Source organism: Musa acuminata, chromosome BXJ3-4 (genome assembly GCF_036884655.1).
Source record: "Musa acuminata AAA Group cultivar baxijiao chromosome BXJ3-4, Cavendish_Baxijiao_AAA, whole genome shotgun sequence".
NCBI lineage: Eukaryota > Viridiplantae > Streptophyta > Magnoliopsida > Zingiberales > Musaceae > Musa > Musa acuminata.
The window spans coordinates 9,301,013-9,320,529 of NC_088352.1; the positions used below are offsets into that span (position 1 = coordinate 9,301,013).

Here is a 19,517-nt window from a genome sequence, read left to right on the forward strand (position 1 = left end):
GCAAAAGATACGGAGCGCAACATTTTTGTGGACTGCTACGAGCGATGCGGTGTTTCCATCTGTTAATGTTTTCTGGGGGCTGATTCTGGAAACATATTTTGCTTGCTTTCCGTATGGGTTTGTTGTCGTCGGTGAAGCAATCATCAATTTTCTTTATAATTTATTTTTGGACAAATTTTATCGTGAATTTGATCCATCCCACCGGATCTGTTCTTTAAATTCCTGTCGGATTAAGTTTATAATCCACCTAACCAAATCCGACTTGAGTGGTGGTTCGGAATTTTAATTTTAGTGTATACGAGAGTTAAGTATTAAGAAAATGGAAATGATTGAAGGAAGAAGATTGAAAGAATTAGAGATCTCGTTTCATACGAGGCTCTACTCATAGTAGAAATCATTTTTGAATTGGAGGATATACTCATAGCAGAATGTGTCAGGTAACAAGCAACTACTGTCTCATTTCTGAGATCTATCTGAACTTTTTGGAGCTCGAATCCGAGCTGAGTACAATCATCAAATAGTTCTCTCAGAGAGCTCTTATGAATAGTAAATGCTTCATTCCTTTTTACAAAATTTTTGAAAGAGCCACTGTCAGCAATGCCAAATAGATAGCTGAGCTTATTTGAATACTACTCAGATATGTCATAACTTGCAGATTTCAGCAGACTAAGAACAATGTTTTTACACTGGATATAGATTACCCTTCTCACTCAGTCTCGCTGAACAGCTACTGTTACAGAATCACAGTAAGCAAGCAGCTGAATGTGTCTTCTGTGCGTGCTTCACAGTTTGAAAGAGGGTCAACTTCAATATCTAACACTTGGAAGTACAGCTGACCAACTACTCTTAACAAATAAGTTCATAGCTCGACGATGGATTACTCGATGCACAACGAAACTAGAGATCAAGTTGCCCTCTATTTGAAATCCAAACAAGCCATGAGGGGATGATAAGATATGCCTAGTTAAGAGCCTGATCTTCAGGTGCAATGCATTCTCCTAGAAGACCATCGATATTATGTTTGGGCGCACCAAGAGACGATGATATGGGACATTTGGCTGGATTCAGCAGAGACTCTTCTCCACCATCTTGGGACTGAAGGCATGATCCATTCTCAAGAACTGGCAAATCAGCCATTGCACGTGTAGTAGCCGAAGTAATTCTCTCTTTCCATATTCTTCCATCCTGAAATAACAAAAGGAAAATAGCAGTTACTATTGGACAATGCATGTTTTCTGATGTCTGATTGAGCTTTCCATCCTAAGTGGCCAGCCAATAGTTCTTTCATTGCGTGCTGAGCGGACTCTCTAAATCCATAGGCCAATTCATTAGTAAAACTAAGTATGAATGAAAAATATTGTAGTACTATAGGAACATATCCAACTGTCTCAAAGAAACTTGTCCACTGACATTCCTATTATCACGACATTTCAAAGTTGGTCATTCCAGGAACACCAAACATTGAACTTCAACTCAGGTGGCACACGTGCGTTACGAGCAAACTCCCTAGATTGTCATATCATGTAATAGTTTCTACAATCCTCATCGCTGAAGTGAGACAGGAGGAAGAGGCTGATGAGTTGAAGTGCCATATGGAACCTAGATGGAAGGAAGTGGCATCTCCAAGGCAGGGGGCCCTATAAGATGAATACCATCAAAATGGCATCATCAGGGTCTCCTCCAATGCTCATATCAGATGGATCAAGTAGATGAGATGCCTAATGCAGCTGAGGCAGAGACTAAAAGGAACAAAGGATGACTGTCCAATAATAAAGGCAGCCCCTTGGCCAACTCTGATAGAAAGGATGTGCTCGTAACAATGATTTTGATAGAATCTAGAAAGAATATGACCACCTGGATGAGCATATCATCCCAAGTGAATCGAGACTTGGATTGAACTTGCAGCTATCGCTCTTGGGCAATGGATAGGACTTCAGAACTGAGGCAGTTTTTGAGAATATCTCCCGGGCCAGCTAAGGAGTCAGGTTTTCGGTGCCATATAGGACATGCAAGGCCACAAAGAAATATCAAGGCTTATTCCATGACAGTAGCCCCAATTCTCGGCAGAGATATTTTACATTTTCTCCGAAGGATCTCTGAGGACACAATAAAATGATCCAGCTTAGCCTGATGTCATGATGGCTGTTACAGGATCAAGCGGCCTCTAGTCTATACAATAGGACCTATGAGGATCTCTCAAGTCCAGGAAGATATACGTTGGTATACCACTTGATATCTCGCTAATGTACCATTTTAATAGGTTGTCAAAACCAATATTGTATCAGTTTCAAAAATTTTCTCTGGTTGTTACCATCTATGCTTACCGCTTTTACCCATGTTCTTTTCCTTTGCCTTCCCTTTATATCTTGTTTGGCATGGGCCCCATTTATCTCAGGGTCATGAATTTGAATTTGACCTGAAGAGCTTTGTTGTTTATGACAGATATAGCATCAGGAGACGTGGATCCAAAAGCTTCCGTTCATCCATTTTATGGTCGAGTAAATTAGTAATTTGCACAAAGGAAAGACTTTGTCATGTCTCCTTGACTCCAACAAATTACATCTCAGGTTGTTAGCCAAAACAAGGAACTTTTGGGCATTTATTCTAATGGTAGCATATATATCAGCCGCAATTATCATTTTACATCTGATTCAGCAATTCTAGATTCTTGCCTATGCCACGTGTTCCTACTTTCTATTGCTAGTCTTAGGAGCTTCATATCTTTCCCATTTTCTTATGTTTGTTCGACCCATCATATTATCTATTTGATCACATCTTCAATACGATAATCATGTAACCTAGGATGATATTCAAGACTTGGTGTCTTAGACCTTATAATTGAATACCAAGCAAATATAGACGTTGACACAAAAATTTTGTAGGCTTGACTTATTATAATATAGCACCCAAAAACAGATCTACATTACAAATTCAACATGTTTTGTTGGACAAACCAGTAGCAAGTATCCAGAGTCTGCAGGAGGATGGATTGTGAAGACGGCATAATGTTGACATGACAAAAGGCAATTATAATTACCACATGAGCAACTGACAGATAAAACAAACTACAGGAGCGAAAGGATGCAAACCTACATTTAGTATTGAGCGTTCTGGTTGTGGACATGTAACTGGCTGATCACGAACTAGGGGCTCAGATGGGTGCTCAACTGGCTTAAACTCAATTGCATCTTCAAATCCATGGCTTCCAGCAGTAGGAACACAACTACTTTCCTCCATGTTTGGTGGCAATGGGGTCGCCACATCCTAGTCCATAAGAATTCACTTAAAATTGGAAGATAATGGAAGACAATTTCGTCGATAACTTAATATAAGAGAAGGTAGACAGTGTAATGACTTCCAAGTAACAGCCATTTTCTTTAAGTTAACACACTTCCATCCAACATGGATTTAGATAAATCAAGTGCCTGCTTTTAATAATCAATGTTCTCTAATTTTTTTATATATGAGGATTTTAACAAAGCAAAACAACAATTATATTCAAGAGAACATCAAATTGGGCAAAGCACATAAAAGGAAGAAAAAAAGAACTTGATAGAGATTTGGAGAGCTTAAATAAACTATCAGCTCTTTTTACATAAACATGCCCAGGAAAATGAATTGGCATACTCGAAATATAAACCAGTAAAATTATCTTATTGAACCTATATAGGCAGAATATATTGGACTAAGTAAATATCCACATTAGAAAGCCAAAAGGGAAAACACAATTGCACAATATGAGTTGAATTGGAGAAGAAAATATGATGGTTTACAGTAATAATACAGCCTTCCTAAAATATGACAATAAATGATTTAAGAAATAGCAAGTTCTTAAATCTGACAAGAAAAACAGAGAGAAAAAATATGTCAATCAATCCGACAGATCAACATGGGAACTGTTCGATCTCCAAAAGATTAAAGGTAAGAAAGCTCAAAAATGAATCAAACAGGATTACGAGAAACCGTGGAATCCTCGAGAAGAGAAAACAAAACATCAGAACTCAAAGGAGATCAAGAAATACCGTCAAGAAAACGCAAGAAGCAACAGAAAAATGAGCAAAAGGACGACCAGCCATCCAATCCAACACAGACCGATCTCTTCACCCCAAAAAAAAATCCAACAAAAGATTCGATTTTAAGAGGTCTGGTATGCTCACGATCGCGCTTTGAGCTCGACGATGCCCCCATCCGACGGAAATCCGGGAGAAAATCCCCACCATCGCCTCGAAAGCACCTCGAGAGCCCGACGGGAGCGGCTGGCGTGCGATAGAAGGGGCAAGATGTTTTGATATACAACATGGCGGTGACGCGATCCGAGACCAGGAGCCGATTCAAACCCTGAAAAAAGATCAGGTTACCGCCCAAGTGGATGAGCTTACCCTCCCCGGTGGCGTCGCCATGTAGCAACGAGTATGCATTATTCCCCACCGTTACCTCTTTCCATAGTTTAGTTCTCACGAGTGGATGCAATTCTTTACATATATGTATATGTATATGTATTTGTATATGTATATGTATATGTATATGTATATGTATATGTATATGTATATGTATATGTATATATATATATATATATATATATATATATATAAAGGACTGAGTAAGAACAGATTTGTAAAAGCATATTTTTATTTTTATTTTTATTTGTTTATTAGATGAGATCAGTGTAACTCTCCTCTGCCGTCAATCGTCGGCTCTCTCGGCAATGGCGATGTCGGCGTCGGCGACGCGAAGACTTCCCCGCCTCCTGAAAACCCAAGATCCCTTCCGGGGCCCTCCGAGGGCGAGGGCGTTCGATTTTCTTGTCAGCGAGCACACTGCCAAATGGCTGCAGGTAATCGATTCAATCAGATCCTGGAAATTTCCCTATTCTTTCGGAGAACTCGATGTTGATGTCCGGTTGGGAGGTCTGTTCGAAGACGGCGCGATAAGGTTTCGATGCTTTTACACGAATTTCTTTTAGAAAAGGCTTTTCTTTTCTCATATGAGTTTCTTCTTTGTCGATTGATGGAGTTTTTACGGTCTGCTGTGAATCATGAACGAGAAAACGGTATAGATTGGGGAACGGTGAGGATCTTTTACTTGAAAATTCTATTTCTCACGGAGGAAAAATGCTTTTTTGAGCAAATTTGTATGGTGCTTTACTGCGATATGAGCTGATCTTTGTGAAATGGAATATGTTGGTGGACGGAGACCAATTCATGGTTTTGGACCAAGTACGAGAACAAGGAAACAAAATAACTCGTTTAGACAGTCAACTAGAATAGGAACCCAGTTCTTCTCTTCATAGATGATGATGCTCTATATCAACTTTTAAATTCATGTAAATGATTCTAACCAACTGAGCACATGAGATCTTTCCTACAAAGCTGATTCTTGAAGGCCATTTCATTTCATGAATGACCTAACCGAGACTTGGATCCACCTGACACTATGTTGAATGGTAGTTTTTCATCATGCCAACATTCTTGTGCTTGTTCTCCATTTAAAGCCTTTTCTTCATATCCGAAGCAGGTCATTGACCATCATCTTGGCACCTGGGCCTTTAAATAATTTCAGTCAAAGAAAGATAGGATGACCATGCCTCTCCATTATTCGCTGTTAAGTTAGGAATTCATTGAAACCCATTGATTTTTTATGTTACCTTTACATAATAGAGGAAACTTTCTGGCCTGTCAAATCATGTTTGACTAACATTGTTGTCAAGTTCTCTAAGCAATTTAGATTTCTCGGTACATGTCTTAAACTGAGCTTGATAACCTTAGAGGAAGTCTAATGCAGCTCGCTTGTATCCAGACAAAAGATGCTACCTTTTGCTCCTAATCCAAGCTTCTAAGACTTGCATGAAACAGACCCTTACTCCATTTCTGTTTCAAATCTCTCCGTCTGCTGTCCTCACTTATCCGCCTAATTTCTGAGTTTGGCAGAAGCTAAAAAATATTTGACTTGGTAAGTGAAGTTCTAAAATGCCTGTTTGATGCGGCTGTATCTGTATCATGTACATGTTTGTGATCACAGCCACCGTATAATGCCGTGGCATTATGTTTGTGAAAATTATAATATATATGCACTCCATAAAGCATGATTTGATAAACTCCAAATGCTCTAGAACCATAACCATGAATCGTATCAAGTATCGTAATTATTGTTTTTATTACTAGTGTCACATATTCTGCAAAATAAATATCAAAACCATGCCTGAATAGTTGCAGCATCAATAGATAGACTGTAATTTTTTTTATCTGGCTGTGCCACTGTTAGAGTGTTGTTATTTATAATGCCAAACCCACAATGTCAGACATGAACTTTCAGTTCATGGAAAATTAGTGTTTTAGAGGACGTCAAGGTATCTTCCAGAGACGGATACATCATGTCCTATGTTCTAGAAATCCTGACATGAAATATAGTCTACCATTCTGAATCTCATGCCAAATGTTGTTTGATGTTCTCTCCCCCATTTCTACTTTTGTTTTTCTTTTTTTCCTTTTTTTTTCTTGTGATACCGTTATCACAAAATGGCAATAAACAATCAACTAATTTTTTGCCATCCTAGTACGACAATTAGTGTTTTCTCTCATCCACAGCTTAGATCCAAATTTGAGCTTGGACTCCCTTTACTTCTGCAGCTCTGGAGCTATGATGAATGATAACATATGCACTTAAAACAAAACTTGTGTGTATAAATTGAAGTCTGACTTATTTCCTAAATATTTATTAAAATTTCATATGCTACGTGTAAATGAGCGGTGCAGGATACCAGCAAGAAATCACCGATGCAATTGATCAACGAAGTGCCTCCAGTCAAATTTGAAGGTCGGATTGTTGCTTGTGAAGGAGATAGTTGCCCAACCTAATTCCAACTGTGGAAGTAATTCACCTCATAGTTTGCTCATTTCATGTTGCTAACTAAATCTCTGCTTCAAATGCAGATAGTAATCCTGCCCTTGGCCATCCAATAGAGTTTATTTGCCTTGACCTGGAAGCACCAGCGGTCTGCAAACACCGTGGCCTTCGTTATGTTCAAGACCATCGTCACTAAGATGACAGAATGCAGCTGAATCTTAACTGATGATTTGCTTGATGCATCATAAGAAAATTTATGCGTGTTCTCAGCTTTTCAAAGCGTAACTAGCTTATTTGGACTTCGTATTGTTGAAGTTTTTTGTTGTCACTGGAGACATGATAATTATGAATATATTCCACCATAATAGATTCTTGTCAAGGGAATTTTCTTTCTGATATCGGGCAACGGAAGAGTTGATGTACTCAGTTTTATCTTTTTTTTTTTGTAAAGGATAAGTGACGGAGACAATATTCAAACTAGGATCTTGCGATAAATCGTTGAAGTTTTTACCAGCTAAATTATCTTCTCAAATTATTATTTTTTTCTGACTTGGATAGTCATCATTCAAATTGTAATATAATGGTCAATGATCATAATATAATGATCTGGAGGGATCAATGATGAGGTCTGTCAAGAAGTTATATATGTTTTTGACCTGTGATGTCACAAGGAAATTGTATGCCCTGGTATTAAATTGCTGTAATATGTTTGGAAATCCCCATTATTTTACCTGCTATTATTGAGAAATCCTGAAGAACAGCAGTAGCTTAATTCTCTCTATCATAGTTAGACCGAACCGAGTGGCAGTGGTCTGATTCACTTGGATGTATTGAAAAATCCGGATGAACCAATCGATTTACATAAAACACATCCAATATTTTAATATAACAAAAATATTATTTAGATAAATTTTTTTATTAGTTAAGAGGATATTTACATCAACCATAAAATTAGGGTTGATGTGATAAATAAATTAGAACTATTTTAATTTAGTGTAATTACTATCAATATTTGTGTTTATAATATTGATTTGTATTATTATTTTTATATAATTTTTATTTTAATTATTTATAATATTTTTAATTTTTTTATTATATATAATTTTAAAGTATTTAATATATATATATATATATATATATATATATTAAAGTTTTAAAATTAAACATATGGTCCAACTAAAAACCCAAGGCTTGATTGGATCACTTCCCGATTGGAATCTGATAACTATGCTCTTATTGGTCTTACAATCCTTCAAAAAGTTCTAAAACTAGCATTCAACAAGGAACTGATCTCGTAACAAAAACTAAATTCCTAGGAAGAAAAAGTAAATAACACCAATGGTAGCAAGCCATGGAAAAAAGGAATTGAATTATAATAATAGTACATTATTTCTTTCAAGGAGAAACATTTCAATAAGACATATATGTATGCAACTAACCCACTGCTTTGCATTGGTAGCAGACTCAAATACAGTAGCAGCTGCTTCAGGATTTGATGAGGACACCGAATAACAAGCAGTAGTAGAAAATTAAACCGAAAGGACGAGATGACAGCAGCGACTGCTTCAGGGTTTGCGGACACTAGATAATGTTACAATGGTTAATCCACATGGTAAGAAAGAAAAAGGGAGGAGAAAGGTTGAAATATTCAAGGTGAACCTTATGAGGGAACTGTTTCTTCGAGGTTGGTCTTTGATTTGCTCTGCTGCCTCTTCAGACCCTCCTGAATTCGATCTTTGATGGCAATTTCCTGTAAAGCAAACATTTGAAGAAGTGTTGATGATATTTAGAGAGCGGGCAAACTTACATGATCAGAACTGAAAGCACCAATGCAACAGTAATTCTGAACTTTGATGACTACACCGGCCGTCCTTATTGGATTTTAACCTTTCCATGTTCTATCAATGATAAGTATGCCACTACCACAAACTTACCATGATGTGGCAGCCCTCCTCAAATTTCTCAAGGAAGCCTGCGATCCAGCGATCTGCATTTTCCACCCATTCGTTGTGATTCACTCCAGCCGACTTTGCTACTGTGTGCAACTGCACGAGTAAGAAACTATTCACTCAACACCGTAAAGAACTCAGTAATCATCTAGTTAATATCCAATTAAAAAGAAAAAAAGAAGGGAAAAACAAGAAAAAGAAAACTTTTGTGAATCCGACAGAAAATAATTGATCAAATAATTCTTGGGTGGTGCTCATAGAAAGTTGAACACCCATAAGGGGTCTAGGTGTTCTGATTACTTATCCATCACACTATGTTGGCATGTGGCTTTACGATCAATAAATCATTGATAAGACTTTGAAGAAAACCCAGAATTCAAGATTGACCCATCAGGGGAAGTTCAAGGAATAACCTGCGTAATACCATGTCCGGATCAAAATTTCATTCAAATATTCGACACTATAATGCAGGGAAACAGAACAGTTGACTACTAGCCAGTTTTAAGGGGTCCAATGTCAAGATCAGTGAATCATTTTCATGTTTGATCTGCTCAGAGAAATGCCCAGATCTCAAAAGGCAAAGACCCTTATCCACATAAAAGCAACTTTTGACTTTAATGCCAAGAAACTGTAAGCCAAACCCGAAAGGTTAATGATCAGTGGTATATGAACAGTATGATAGAATAGCATTTGATAATTGCAATCAGTTTCTCGATCGTGTCTACAAAGACCGGACATATTTCAAGTCTCCTTGGCATGAAAAGGGGCAAGATTTCACAATATACTGAAATTCAATTGTGAAGTTGCTATTGGACATTGTAACAAGAGACCATAACAAAAAGTGCTGCGCAGAAAACATTTTTGGTCACCTTTTCTTGATGCTCCTTCACTTTTTCCCGCAATTTAGTTATTCCCATGTTCACTCTCAGTTGCTTCTCCTGAAGAAATCAGGTATGAGATCCTTCATGCCTCCATGACATTGTTTAAGACAAATATCTTAAAAAGAATAAGATACTTGCTACCATCAACATGCTAAATTTTAAGCTCCTGTTTATATTAGTGACATGTAAACCCAAAGCCTTACCTTCACATAGCTCACTCCAAGGTCCTTTCTTGTATATCCACGGGCTAAATTACGCTTCACATACTCATTGTAGTCTTTCAGAATCCTCATTATAATATCTGAAGTAGAAATGCCATCTGTACGAATTGTTTCCTTAAATTTTCCAATAGCTTTGACCTACACTTGAACATGTCTTGTCAATTGGTGACAGGATTGCAATACCGAACCAATTGAAAAATTAATTCTACTCTCGATGAAGGAAAGGAAACTAACAAATTCATAGACATCATTGCCAGCTCCACTTGCATCTGCATATCTGGAAATAAAGATGTAAAGAAATGGCTTGAGTAACTGAGGAAGTATCACAGAAGCAAATTCAAGTGTACCACAATGCATGACCTAGGGAGACCGGTACATAACAGTGCATGTAAATTAACTCACAACTTTTCTAAATTTTGTCATTCTATGTTGGTCAGCTAAACCAAAGCAAATCAATAGTTCAATGCCTTTGTTATTAGTTAATGTGGTGGCTTCTCAACTTGGTTGCAATTGATTGTTACGAGATAATGACCAGAATAGTGGCATGTTTTTCTGACATGACATCATCCAAGTATCTGGTACATATATCTTACTTTGTGAATCACCCATGAACTCTAAACCATCCAAAAGTTTAATGCATAAAAAGTAGATGGATGATATATGTAAATTGGCAAAAGCCAGATATGTGCTAATGCCCAGTTAATTGGAAACTGTTTTTTCTTACTTGACAATGATAAATTTATCTTACCTACGAAACACAAAAATGAATATATAAGAGCTCAAAGCTGAACAAGCTCTAAAGAATGGAAAAAAATAGAGGGGGTGTTCATTTTAACGTATGTAGCTTAATCAAACTTACGGAAGTGAGTCATGAGCCACAAAGTCTATGTTGTGCTTGTCAATGAACTCTTGGTTGAGGACCCATGGAGCATCTGGTATGACTTCATCAACCCACCTATAATATGAAGTGAAACAACTTAGCTGTAAGAACTAATAGGAAAGTAGCAGCTTCTCCGAATTAACAAAAAATAGGATATAAGTTTTAATATATTCCGATATTAAATTTCATGGAGATTTAGTAAGATAGACATACAAGTTGGTCAGGAAGTACCATGCTATGCAAACAAAGTAGCAATTTAAAATATTATATTTGACACCATAATCGTGTCTGTCAAAATGTCAATTATCTTTTGTGATCTGTAGAAGTTATTCTTGTGTTCTGTTGCATGTTACTTCCAATAATCCTACCAAACAATATCCAGCTTCAGCAATTTATGCTGCTCAAATCCTTTCTTGTCACATTTTATGGACATATTTTCCAAATGAGCAAAACAGTAAGTGTTCTAGATGAATTTACCTCTTTCTGTTCAAAACTAATTCTGTGAAGTAACAAATTTCATTATCTCTACATTGTTAAATTCTCCAGAAAAAAAAAGAAACATGAAAACTAATATACTGAGCTCTATGTCAATCTTAAGCCTTAATTAGATCGCATCAGCTGTCACAAAGCAAGTTTGTTCACTAGACAGAAAAAAAAAAAAAGTTAACCTCTGCAATATAACGTAAACAGGTTAACCAAGCAAAACACACTACGATAGTATAAATGTGTAAAATATAAAGCTTCAACATGTTACTATAAAATAAATAAATTATATTAAACTACATACTTGCAGTGGCGTAGAGATTCATAACGCTCAGCTTCAGTCATCACAGTTTTTCCCTTATATTTGTGAGTAATTTCGTCACTGCAGCACCCAACTAATAAGTAGGTGTTTGGAAATCTGAGGAAAAAGCACATTGTGTTACTTAGTATACAAACATCCATCAAACTACATAAGAAAGACGAAGGAAATCATAACTGAAAGAAAAAAGAACAGAACAAGAAGCCAGAGGAGAGCAGATGACAATTATGAAAACCATCATCTCAAAATTTTCAAAATCAAAGAAAAAAAGATCGTCGATAAGAGGATGCCAATAAGAAAGTATTTTGAAGTATCCATTACATATTTACTGATGTAATTCATTAAATGAAATGTGGAAGTGTCAGCCACAAAAAACAACCTACAACAATGATCCACATGTGGGTTCATGTTGACATTTGCTAATGGAGGCAAAGGTATTAGGGTGGATCTGTTTTCTGATACATCCGAAGGGGGCCATTTAGGGTGCTATAATTTTTGTAAGTACCAAATTCTCATCAAATTTTGGCATACCGAATTACACATGATAAAGACGTGTCTGAGGCTTCCATTGTTACATAAAATACCACTAGAACAACACATTATGTCCATGGTAGTGAAACCCTCGACCACAAAATTAACATGCCGTGAGGTCTCAACTACTTGAAACGCAAACCTCCTTGATCAAATGTAATCCATCATTTGTTCTTTAACAAGAAAAAGAAGATTTTACCAAAAGACATAAACAAATCTAAAGTAATGCCCTTCTTCCAATTCATGGAGTTCACGAGCACATGTAATCCCCTGATCACGAATTCAGGATAACAAAAAAGGGAACTTGATGAGATTCTAGATTGCAACATTGTGATGAATGACCTCCGACCAAACGAAACATGCAATTCACAGATCAAATTCAACTAGCAGCAAGAACTAAAGAAGAAACAGAACCAAACGATAACATATGGAGAACCCAATCGGATCTCACAGCTTCTTCGCCTGCTCGAGCGCTCGAGCGTGGCCGAAGTGAAACAAGTCGTAGATCCCATCCGCGTAGACGCGGACGGGGCGTTCCTGCAGGAAGAGGCACTCCTTTCCGGACGCCGGATGAGCGGAGCAGGACAGGCTCTCGTACCACGTCGTCGGCGTGGCGGGGGGCTCCGGGTCCGACTCCGCCACCGGCGGCGCGACGACATCCCCTCCGGGCAACCGAGCCATGGGATGACTCGCCGGTGGCGCCTGGGTTCACGTGCGGCCTGCTGTCGGACGGTGCGGCGACTTTGGAGGGAAGCGAAGAGGGGAAGGGACGAAAGAGGACCAAATAAAAAAGCCCTCTTTTTTTGCGTTTTAATGATGCGTAGAGGGAGAGCTAAAAAAGGTCGGTTTAAAACGTGAGCGAGCGAGCGAGCGAGCGAGCGAGAGAGAGAGAGAGACCAATTATTTTATTAATTTAAAAAAACACAAAACTTAAAACTAATTTTGAAGAATTATAAGGTTAAATTTATAGATTTAATACATAACTATTTAGTCAATATCATAACTATTTGGGATCGATTATATGATCATCGATACCTTAAAAATTATTAATACATACCCTACATAATATTTCTCCTATTATTATTATTATTATTATTATATTTCTTTCTCTTCTAATTTTCTCGTCCTCTAATATAATCGGATCTGTCTTCAATCTAATAATTCATGGTTTTGCTAATCAAATCGGCTGCTTCGTTCTAATTCTAAATTTATCAGAATTATGCAGTGCATCAAAAAATAGTTGCAAAACATGAGTAATAAGAGTGCAGGATAATTTGCTCTCTCCACTTCCAAGTGGCTTTGCAATCCTTCTTGCAGAAATGGAAAATGCTATATTAAATTTCTGACCGTTCTGAAGCTTACCGGATTTATTAGATTTGCCTAATATGTGACACAACTTGGAAATTTGAATCCTCAATTAGAAAATTTACATGAGCAACATTTTGCTTTGGAACTCGAAAGAAAAGTACTGTATGAACATGAGGTTTTAGAAAACAAGAGTTACTGGGACAGTAATTTTGAGCAAGTGCTGTTCTTGGCCTTGCTATGATCTCTCTTTATATGCTGTCACAAATGTATATTTGGATCCACAGCTGGATGCAGAAACATCAACTTCCGAGTCTGAAACATTTCAGAGATTCAAAGAATTTGACATGTAGTTCATGCATACAATACATACAACATGATCCAAGCAATATGGAAAATTTACAATCAAACAGTATTCCTGTAATTTCCATAATTTGTACAATACGTTCCCCTTGATTCATTATGCAATCATGCAGGAAGAAAAGAACCATACAGTTCCTATGCCGAAAAGAAATGTCAACAAGCCAAAACCAAGGTTAGCATAAACATTGTAGTTTGCTGCGGTCTTTGCCAATGGGTTAGACAGACATACACAAAAAAAAATTATGACACATGGATGTAAGTTCAAGCTTTCCTAAACAAAGAATTTAGCAGGATGGTTTTGCTCTTGTAGTGAAGAACACATTTTCTGCAGTCAACCTCCCAGGATGCGTCTGATGTCTGCTCGTTGGTCCGGTGTCAACCTCGATGGGAATTTCACATTAAACTTGACAATTAAGTTGCCCTTCTTGCCTGGCTCCTTGGCTAGTGGCATCCCTTCCTTAGCAACGACAAGTTCATAGCCAGGGATCACAACTTCGTTCACATTGATTGACAAATCACGTCCATCAAGGGTCTTAAGATTTATTGTAGTCCCAGCGAGTGCATCGACAAGTGAGATGTTTTGGTGGACGATGAGATCATTGCCTTCCCTCTTGTACACATCATGTGGCTTTTCATCAATGATGAAGACTAGGTCGGCTGGGAGTTGGTTCACTTGCTCATTACCTTTGCCCGGAAAAGTTATCTTGGTACCTTTTTTCCATCCAGGCTTGATATCAATTGTTAAGATCTCTGTTTCGGGTACCAATTGTCTAGGATGCACATAACAAAGAAAAGTGATGAAAAGTTAGCCATTTTTTTCTATTTCAATAAACTCTAAGATTGTTGCATCAATAAACTGCTTTTATTAAATTTGGTGCTCTGACATACAAAATGATGTTTTGAGATAACATTAGAATCTGTCACAATGACAATAACTATGAAGAATCGGTACTACGTGCAGGTGTAGCTTATAAACTCAAATATAAGCTACAATCTACTATACAAAATACGTAGTAAACATATCAGATGGCAAAATAAAATGAACTAGAATACAACAACGGATGTCAAACAAGGGTTTGATATTCCCCAGTGAAAGGCAACTAAACATGAACTGATATACACCGAGAAAACACACATAATAAATTATCCATCGGCATCCAGGATTCTAAAACTCAAACAGATCTACACCGTACATCAAAAAAATCAACAAGTCCACTCAAAATGACCAATTCAATAACTGATCCTAAATATCCACAACTACAAATAAAAAATTCAGGGTAATTGAGATGTCCACAACAGTATTACAAATTACATGAAACCACAACTAGATATCTTGAACACGACAAGAATATTTAAATATCTATAATACAGACATAAAAGGTTGCATGAGCAAAATGTTTTATTGGATTAAAAAATGTGTTTAAAATGACATGCTTCATTTTAACTGCAGGGGGCTTTACATAAGATGCCGCTGGACTTGTATGTTCTTTATGGATCTACAACCACCACTTTTGATATCAAATAAACAGATTCAAATGAAAAAAAACAATTATATGGTATAAGGATTGTTACACAAGACCAGCTTTGAAAGGTCAAGGACATGAAAACTCAAGCTATTTGTCAAAGATACCTGCTTAATAAAAAAAAAGTTCATTTTACTCTTAGCATATGTGGATAATTCACAGATGTGAACAAATGGGAGTTCTACAAAGTAAATCTAGATAATCCAGTTCAAAAAGCATAATGGAAAATCAGAAGTTTCATTGACAGAGCAAAGCAAAAAACAAGGACAAGTTGGAAGCCAATGGTTAGTAGCCTGTACAATTCTCAAATAAGGAAAAAAAAAAGGAAGAAAAATGTAATTGATTCAATAAACATAAGAACTTCAATTTAAATCATGAAGTATTCAATTCAATCATAAATCTCCGAAGAAATATAATCTCTACATGCATTGAAGAAACCAAAACTTAAAGCGGCTATGTTTTGCTTAAGAAATCAGTATTTTGTCAGGCCAGTGGGACAAAAAATCATCCAACTGAATGATATGGGACAAAGTGTTTACCCATTAGATTGCAAGACACTCCTAGAGATCTTCAACTTCCTTTTTGATCCACTGTAGAGCTCTTCAAGTCTGCATGCTAGGAAGTTCTCCACAGCTGGCGCTTTCCGTGGTTGGGTGCCACTAGGACCAGCTCCCTCAGCATATGACCTAGAGGTGCTCTCTGTCGTACCAAACCCACCAAAAGTCCCACTTCCATTTGTTTGATATCTTGTGGACTTTGTGCGATTCATGGACTCAAAACCGAAAGGGCTGCTGTTCCCGAAAATTTCAGCAAAGATGTCCTTAGCATCTCGAGGATTAAATCGGAAGTTACTAGGTCCACTTGAGGCACTAGATGTCGCACTTTGTGAACCAGGAGGGGGCATGCCCTTCAAACCCTCTTCTCCAAGCTGATCATATATCGCCCGTTTTTGTGCATCGCTTAGTACCTGGAGCAACATGGTTAAAATACAAACAAGTCCAATATGACAGTTAGTCATAATATGACAAAGTTAAACACATCTGTCAATCTAATCGCTTATTAATGTATAAGATTCACTCCGTCAAGCCAACAGAAAGTAATAGACCCAGATACCTCAAGTACCCAAATATTACGTAAAGATGCACGTCACTAGAAAGAATGCAGAATCAAGATTAGAAAATCATGTTCCGAAACAAGGTGGAAAGAACCAAAGAGAAGAATTAACTACAAATTGTGCTTCACTTAATTTCAGTGTGCTCATTATGCTTCCTAATTAAATATTCAATTCTTTCCTCTAAATTCAATGAAGTCAGAACCCTTGAAGAAAAAACATCCAAATGCAACTTAAGCAATAATATATAATTGTGTCAAAAGAATCATTTATTAAGAAAAAATAATCAATCATATTATTTATAGATATTATCATGGTAAATAGCTACTATGTATACCATGGAATGACAGAAAACTCTTTGGTTTGCAGCTTTGAAGTTAACAGTAAACTCCGGTGTGGCTAATACTGATCTAATCATTATGTGGTTGAATTGTAGGACAACACAAAAGTAAACATAAGAAAGACTTGGAATTAATTGTGAACCCTATGACACCTTCATCATACATGATGGTCTCCATACCTAATTATGAGTTCAAGAATTCGACAGACCAATCGAATTCTTCCTTACCAGAATAATCATGTATCCAATACTAAGATGTATCTTAATTATGTCACAGAAAGAACAGAAGAAAATAAAAGGGAAAGAAAAGGACGAGACGCGACTCGCCTCGTAGGCCTCGGAGATCTGCTTGAACTTGGCCTCCGCCTCCTTCTTGTTACTGGGGTTCTTGTCCGGGTGCCACCGCATCGCCAGGCGCCGGTACGACTTCTTGAGATCCTCATCGGTGGCGTTCCGATTCACCTTCAATATGTTGTAGTAGTCCACTCCCATTCCGATTCAAGCATCAAACGTACTCGCAGACAGGCGTTACCAGCGACCAAAAACAAACGACGCGCCGGCTCCAATCTCTCTGTGTTCGAGTTACCGGTACCGAAACAAAACCCTGGCTCCAATCTCTCCGATTCCGGCTTGAGTCACTCCAAGATCCTTCCTTTCGGGCTCGATCCGGTCGGCTCCGTGTAAAAAGCTCCAACTTTGCAGATCTCTTCGAACGCCCCGACAGATTCAGCGAAAGCTTTTTCGACAGATCCTAGACCGGAACACGAAATCTTGCGATTGACTTCGGAACACGGAAGAAGATGTAGGGGCCAAAAGAAGAGGGAGGGGGACAGCTGGCGTCGCTTGCAGCGGTCGGCGCAGCCACGAAATTGCCCGTTTTCCTTTGGAGATCGATGTACTAAAAGAAATATAAAATTGAAATATTATTTTCTACGCATCCTCCCGGTACCCCGGCTTAGCCCAGTCAGAATCTGTGGGCCCGGACGCCAGATCCAGTAGTAATCCTCATCACTCGAGGCATGGTAGGATTAAGGGTAAATAACGTGCGGGTAGAAACGGAATCGCTCTTGCCGGAAACTAACAGTTGTTGTAAAGATGCGTCGACTGAGGACACGATACCCACGATGACACCCACGTGCGAAGTGGGGCCTACTTGAATCAGTGTTATCTTACTTTGGTATGATTGGGTGACGTTTGAACCCAACAATTCGGTCGTGTCCGACGACATGCATTGTATATATTATGTGAAGGAGTTTGCGTTGAGTATAATCTAATCGACTTGCACTCCATCTCCCTGTGATGAAGACGCTCATCCAAAAGAAACATTACATCTCTTGATGATTATGTTACTGAAAATTACATCTCTTGATGATTTTTTCTTTGGCCACATAATTCAAATTACAAATAAATAGTCAAAATAAATTAAGCTCGTTTCGAGTTTACTTATAATCGAGTTGCAATTGAGTTATTTTTTTAAAAACAAGAGATACGTTAAGTTATAGTACTAAGACAAATGAGTTAGATCGATAAGTTAAGTTAACGATCAAATAGTTGATAGGCAAGTGCATAAAAGAAAATAATAGTGGATTTTACGTTCATAAGTTTGGATATTATATTTTCCTTGCATAGTTTTCTTGATGTCTATACTTATATTTATTTGAGATATTATATTTTTCTTTGTATCGAAACACTCTTTCCTAAAATATTACTTATACTTATATTTATTTGAGATATTATGTTTTTCGTCGTATCGAAACAGTCTTTCATCTTCGAATTGCACCCTTCAACTTTTAAATATATGTGTATGTAATATTAAAATTTAAAGAAGGTATAGATACAAAGAAATCCTAGAGGAAAGTATAGATATATAGAAATATAAACCGTAAAGAAGGTATAGATATATAGAAAACATAAACTGTGTTTGATGGACCATTTTAATGGTCTATAGATGAGCAAAGTATAAACACACAATCATTGGCGAACAAATCATTATTGCAAAATAGTCAAATGACAATGCATCAAAGGACTAATAGCAGCCAAAGTGGCATGCAAATGGTAGAAAGATGCATCTTTTGCCTCCATGATTGGTCATGAAGAGCGAGCAACAAGTAAACGATGGTGGCCGAGCATCATTCGGATTTTGTGACGACCTATAGCGACTTATTTATGTTATAAAAGCATGATAAATAAAAATTCATTGCAGTCATAAGAATTAGCGAGACATTAAAGTTTTGATTTTGACTCATAAGTGGGGGTTGGCATTTCGATGTGACACAACCTTCATGTGATGCAATAGTCGTACAAACTTAATGTTGATATTGACATATACTTTCTAAAGATCTTTCTCCTACTTTGATCTTCCAATAATATAATTATTAATTATTACCTTAGGCAAGTAGGCAAAAGAGTGTTGAATGTTCCTTTGATATTTTGGTGTTGTAAGTGTAAAGGAACTGAGCTACTTATAAATTATCTTTGATACTTGGATCATATTAGTATCATAATTTTTATATTTAAAATTTTTACATTAAAAATTTTATAATTTTAAAAATAAAATAAATAATCTTATTTATCATAACATCGTCAATTGTATTGACGAAAAACACAACGTATTGGATCGATACGAGAGTAAAAGACACAAATTAATTTTAATATTTTTTTATTTTTTTAATGATTTTATCGATAAAAATATAATTTTAATATCTCACGTGTTAGAAATAAATGTGATGTTAAAATTATCTTTTTGTTCATCATCTTCACGTCAATCC

The 19,517-nt window shown here is 37.1% G+C and overlaps 4 protein-coding genes across 4 annotated transcripts; 1 reads left to right on the forward strand and 3 right to left on the reverse strand.

Annotated features, from left to right (window-relative positions):
* Nucleotides 1-640: 640 nt before the first annotated feature.
* On the reverse strand, nt 641-4,316 carry LOC135635361 (uncharacterized). The gene is made up of 3 exons (XM_065146392.1): nt 4,158-4,316; nt 3,094-3,264; nt 641-1,185 (listed from the first exon to the last, which is right to left on the reverse strand). The coding sequence occupies exons 1-3, from the start codon at nt 4,218-4,220 to the stop codon at nt 961-963; spliced, it is 459 nt and encodes a 152-aa protein (XP_065002464.1). The 5' UTR covers nt 4,221-4,316; the 3' UTR covers nt 641-960.
* Nucleotides 4,317-4,628: 312 nt separating this feature from the next.
* On the forward strand, nt 4,629-7,236 carry LOC135635981 (NADH dehydrogenase [ubiquinone] iron-sulfur protein 6, mitochondrial-like). Its single transcript, XM_065147471.1, has 3 exons — nt 4,629-4,834; nt 6,753-6,813; nt 6,930-7,236. The coding sequence occupies exons 1-3, from the start codon at nt 4,706-4,708 to the stop codon at nt 7,037-7,039; spliced, it is 300 nt and encodes a 99-aa protein (XP_065003543.1). The 5' UTR covers nt 4,629-4,705; the 3' UTR covers nt 7,040-7,236.
* Nucleotides 7,237-8,195: 959 nt separating this feature from the next.
* On the reverse strand, nt 8,196-12,925 carry LOC135635813 (choline-phosphate cytidylyltransferase 2-like). Its single transcript, XM_065147170.1, has 9 exons — nt 12,559-12,925; nt 11,562-11,675; nt 10,754-10,849; nt 10,129-10,171; nt 9,877-10,032; nt 9,662-9,730; nt 8,778-8,888; nt 8,503-8,593; nt 8,196-8,424 (listed from the first exon to the last, which is right to left on the reverse strand). The coding sequence occupies exons 1-8, from the start codon at nt 12,786-12,788 to the stop codon at nt 8,504-8,506; spliced, it is 909 nt and encodes a 302-aa protein (XP_065003242.1). The 5' UTR covers nt 12,789-12,925; the 3' UTR covers nt 8,196-8,424; nt 8,503.
* A 1,001-nt stretch (nt 12,926-13,926) lies between these two features.
* LOC135634718 (uncharacterized) lies at nt 13,927-17,615 on the reverse strand. Its single transcript, XM_065145257.1, has 3 exons — nt 17,077-17,615; nt 15,838-16,265; nt 13,927-14,545 (listed from the first exon to the last, which is right to left on the reverse strand). Exons 1-3 carry the CDS (start codon nt 17,239-17,241, stop codon nt 14,107-14,109), a joined length of 1,032 nt encoding a protein of 343 aa, XP_065001329.1. The 5' UTR covers nt 17,242-17,615; the 3' UTR covers nt 13,927-14,106.
* Nucleotides 17,616-19,517: the final 1,902 nt, after the last annotated feature.

Bases quoted from the DNA above. Each gene is read 5' to 3' on its own strand.
- LOC135635361 (XM_065146392.1), bottom strand. From the start codon at position 4,220: ATGGTGGGGATTTTCTCCCGGATTTCCGTCGGATGGGGGCATCGTCGA. The intron at 3,265-4,157 runs GTGAGCATACCA...CTTATGGACTAG, and splicing joins GTCGAGCTCAAAGCGCGATC to GATGTGGCGACCCCATTGCC. The intron at 1,186-3,093 runs GTAGGTTTGCAT...TTGTTATTTCAG, and splicing joins CAGAACGCTCAATACTAAAT to GATGGAAGAATATGGAAAGA.
- LOC135635981 (XM_065147471.1), top strand. From the start codon at position 4,706: ATGGCGATGTCGGCGTCGGCGACGCGAAGACTTCCCCGCCTCCTGAAA. The intron at 4,835-6,752 runs GTAATCGATTCA...TGAGCGGTGCAG, and splicing joins ACACTGCCAAATGGCTGCAG to GATACCAGCAAGAAATCACC. The intron at 6,814-6,929 runs GTCGGATTGTTG...CTTCAAATGCAG, and splicing joins GCCTCCAGTCAAATTTGAAG to ATAGTAATCCTGCCCTTGGC.
- LOC135635813 (XM_065147170.1), bottom strand. From the start codon at position 12,788: ATGGCTCGGTTGCCCGGAGGGGATGTCGTCGCGCCGCCGGTGGCGGAG. The intron at 10,172-10,753 runs GTAAGTTTGATT...CTTTATTTCCAG, and splicing joins GTGGCTCATGACTCACTTCC to ATATGCAGATGCAAGTGGAG. The intron at 8,594-8,777 runs GTAAGTTTGTGG...TTTGCTTTACAG, and splicing joins AGGAGGGCTGCCACATCATG to GAAATTGCCATCAAAGATCG.
- LOC135634718 (XM_065145257.1), bottom strand. From the start codon at position 17,241: ATGGGAGTGGACTACTACAACATATTGAAGGTGAATCGGAACGCCACC. The intron at 16,266-17,076 runs GCGAGTCGCGTC...ATGTTGCTCCAG, and splicing joins AGATCTCCGAGGCCTACGAG to GTACTAAGCGATGCACAAAA. The intron at 14,546-15,837 runs GTAAACACTTTG...TGTGCATCCTAG, and splicing joins AGTGTCTTGCAATCTAATGG to ACAATTGGTACCCGAAACAG.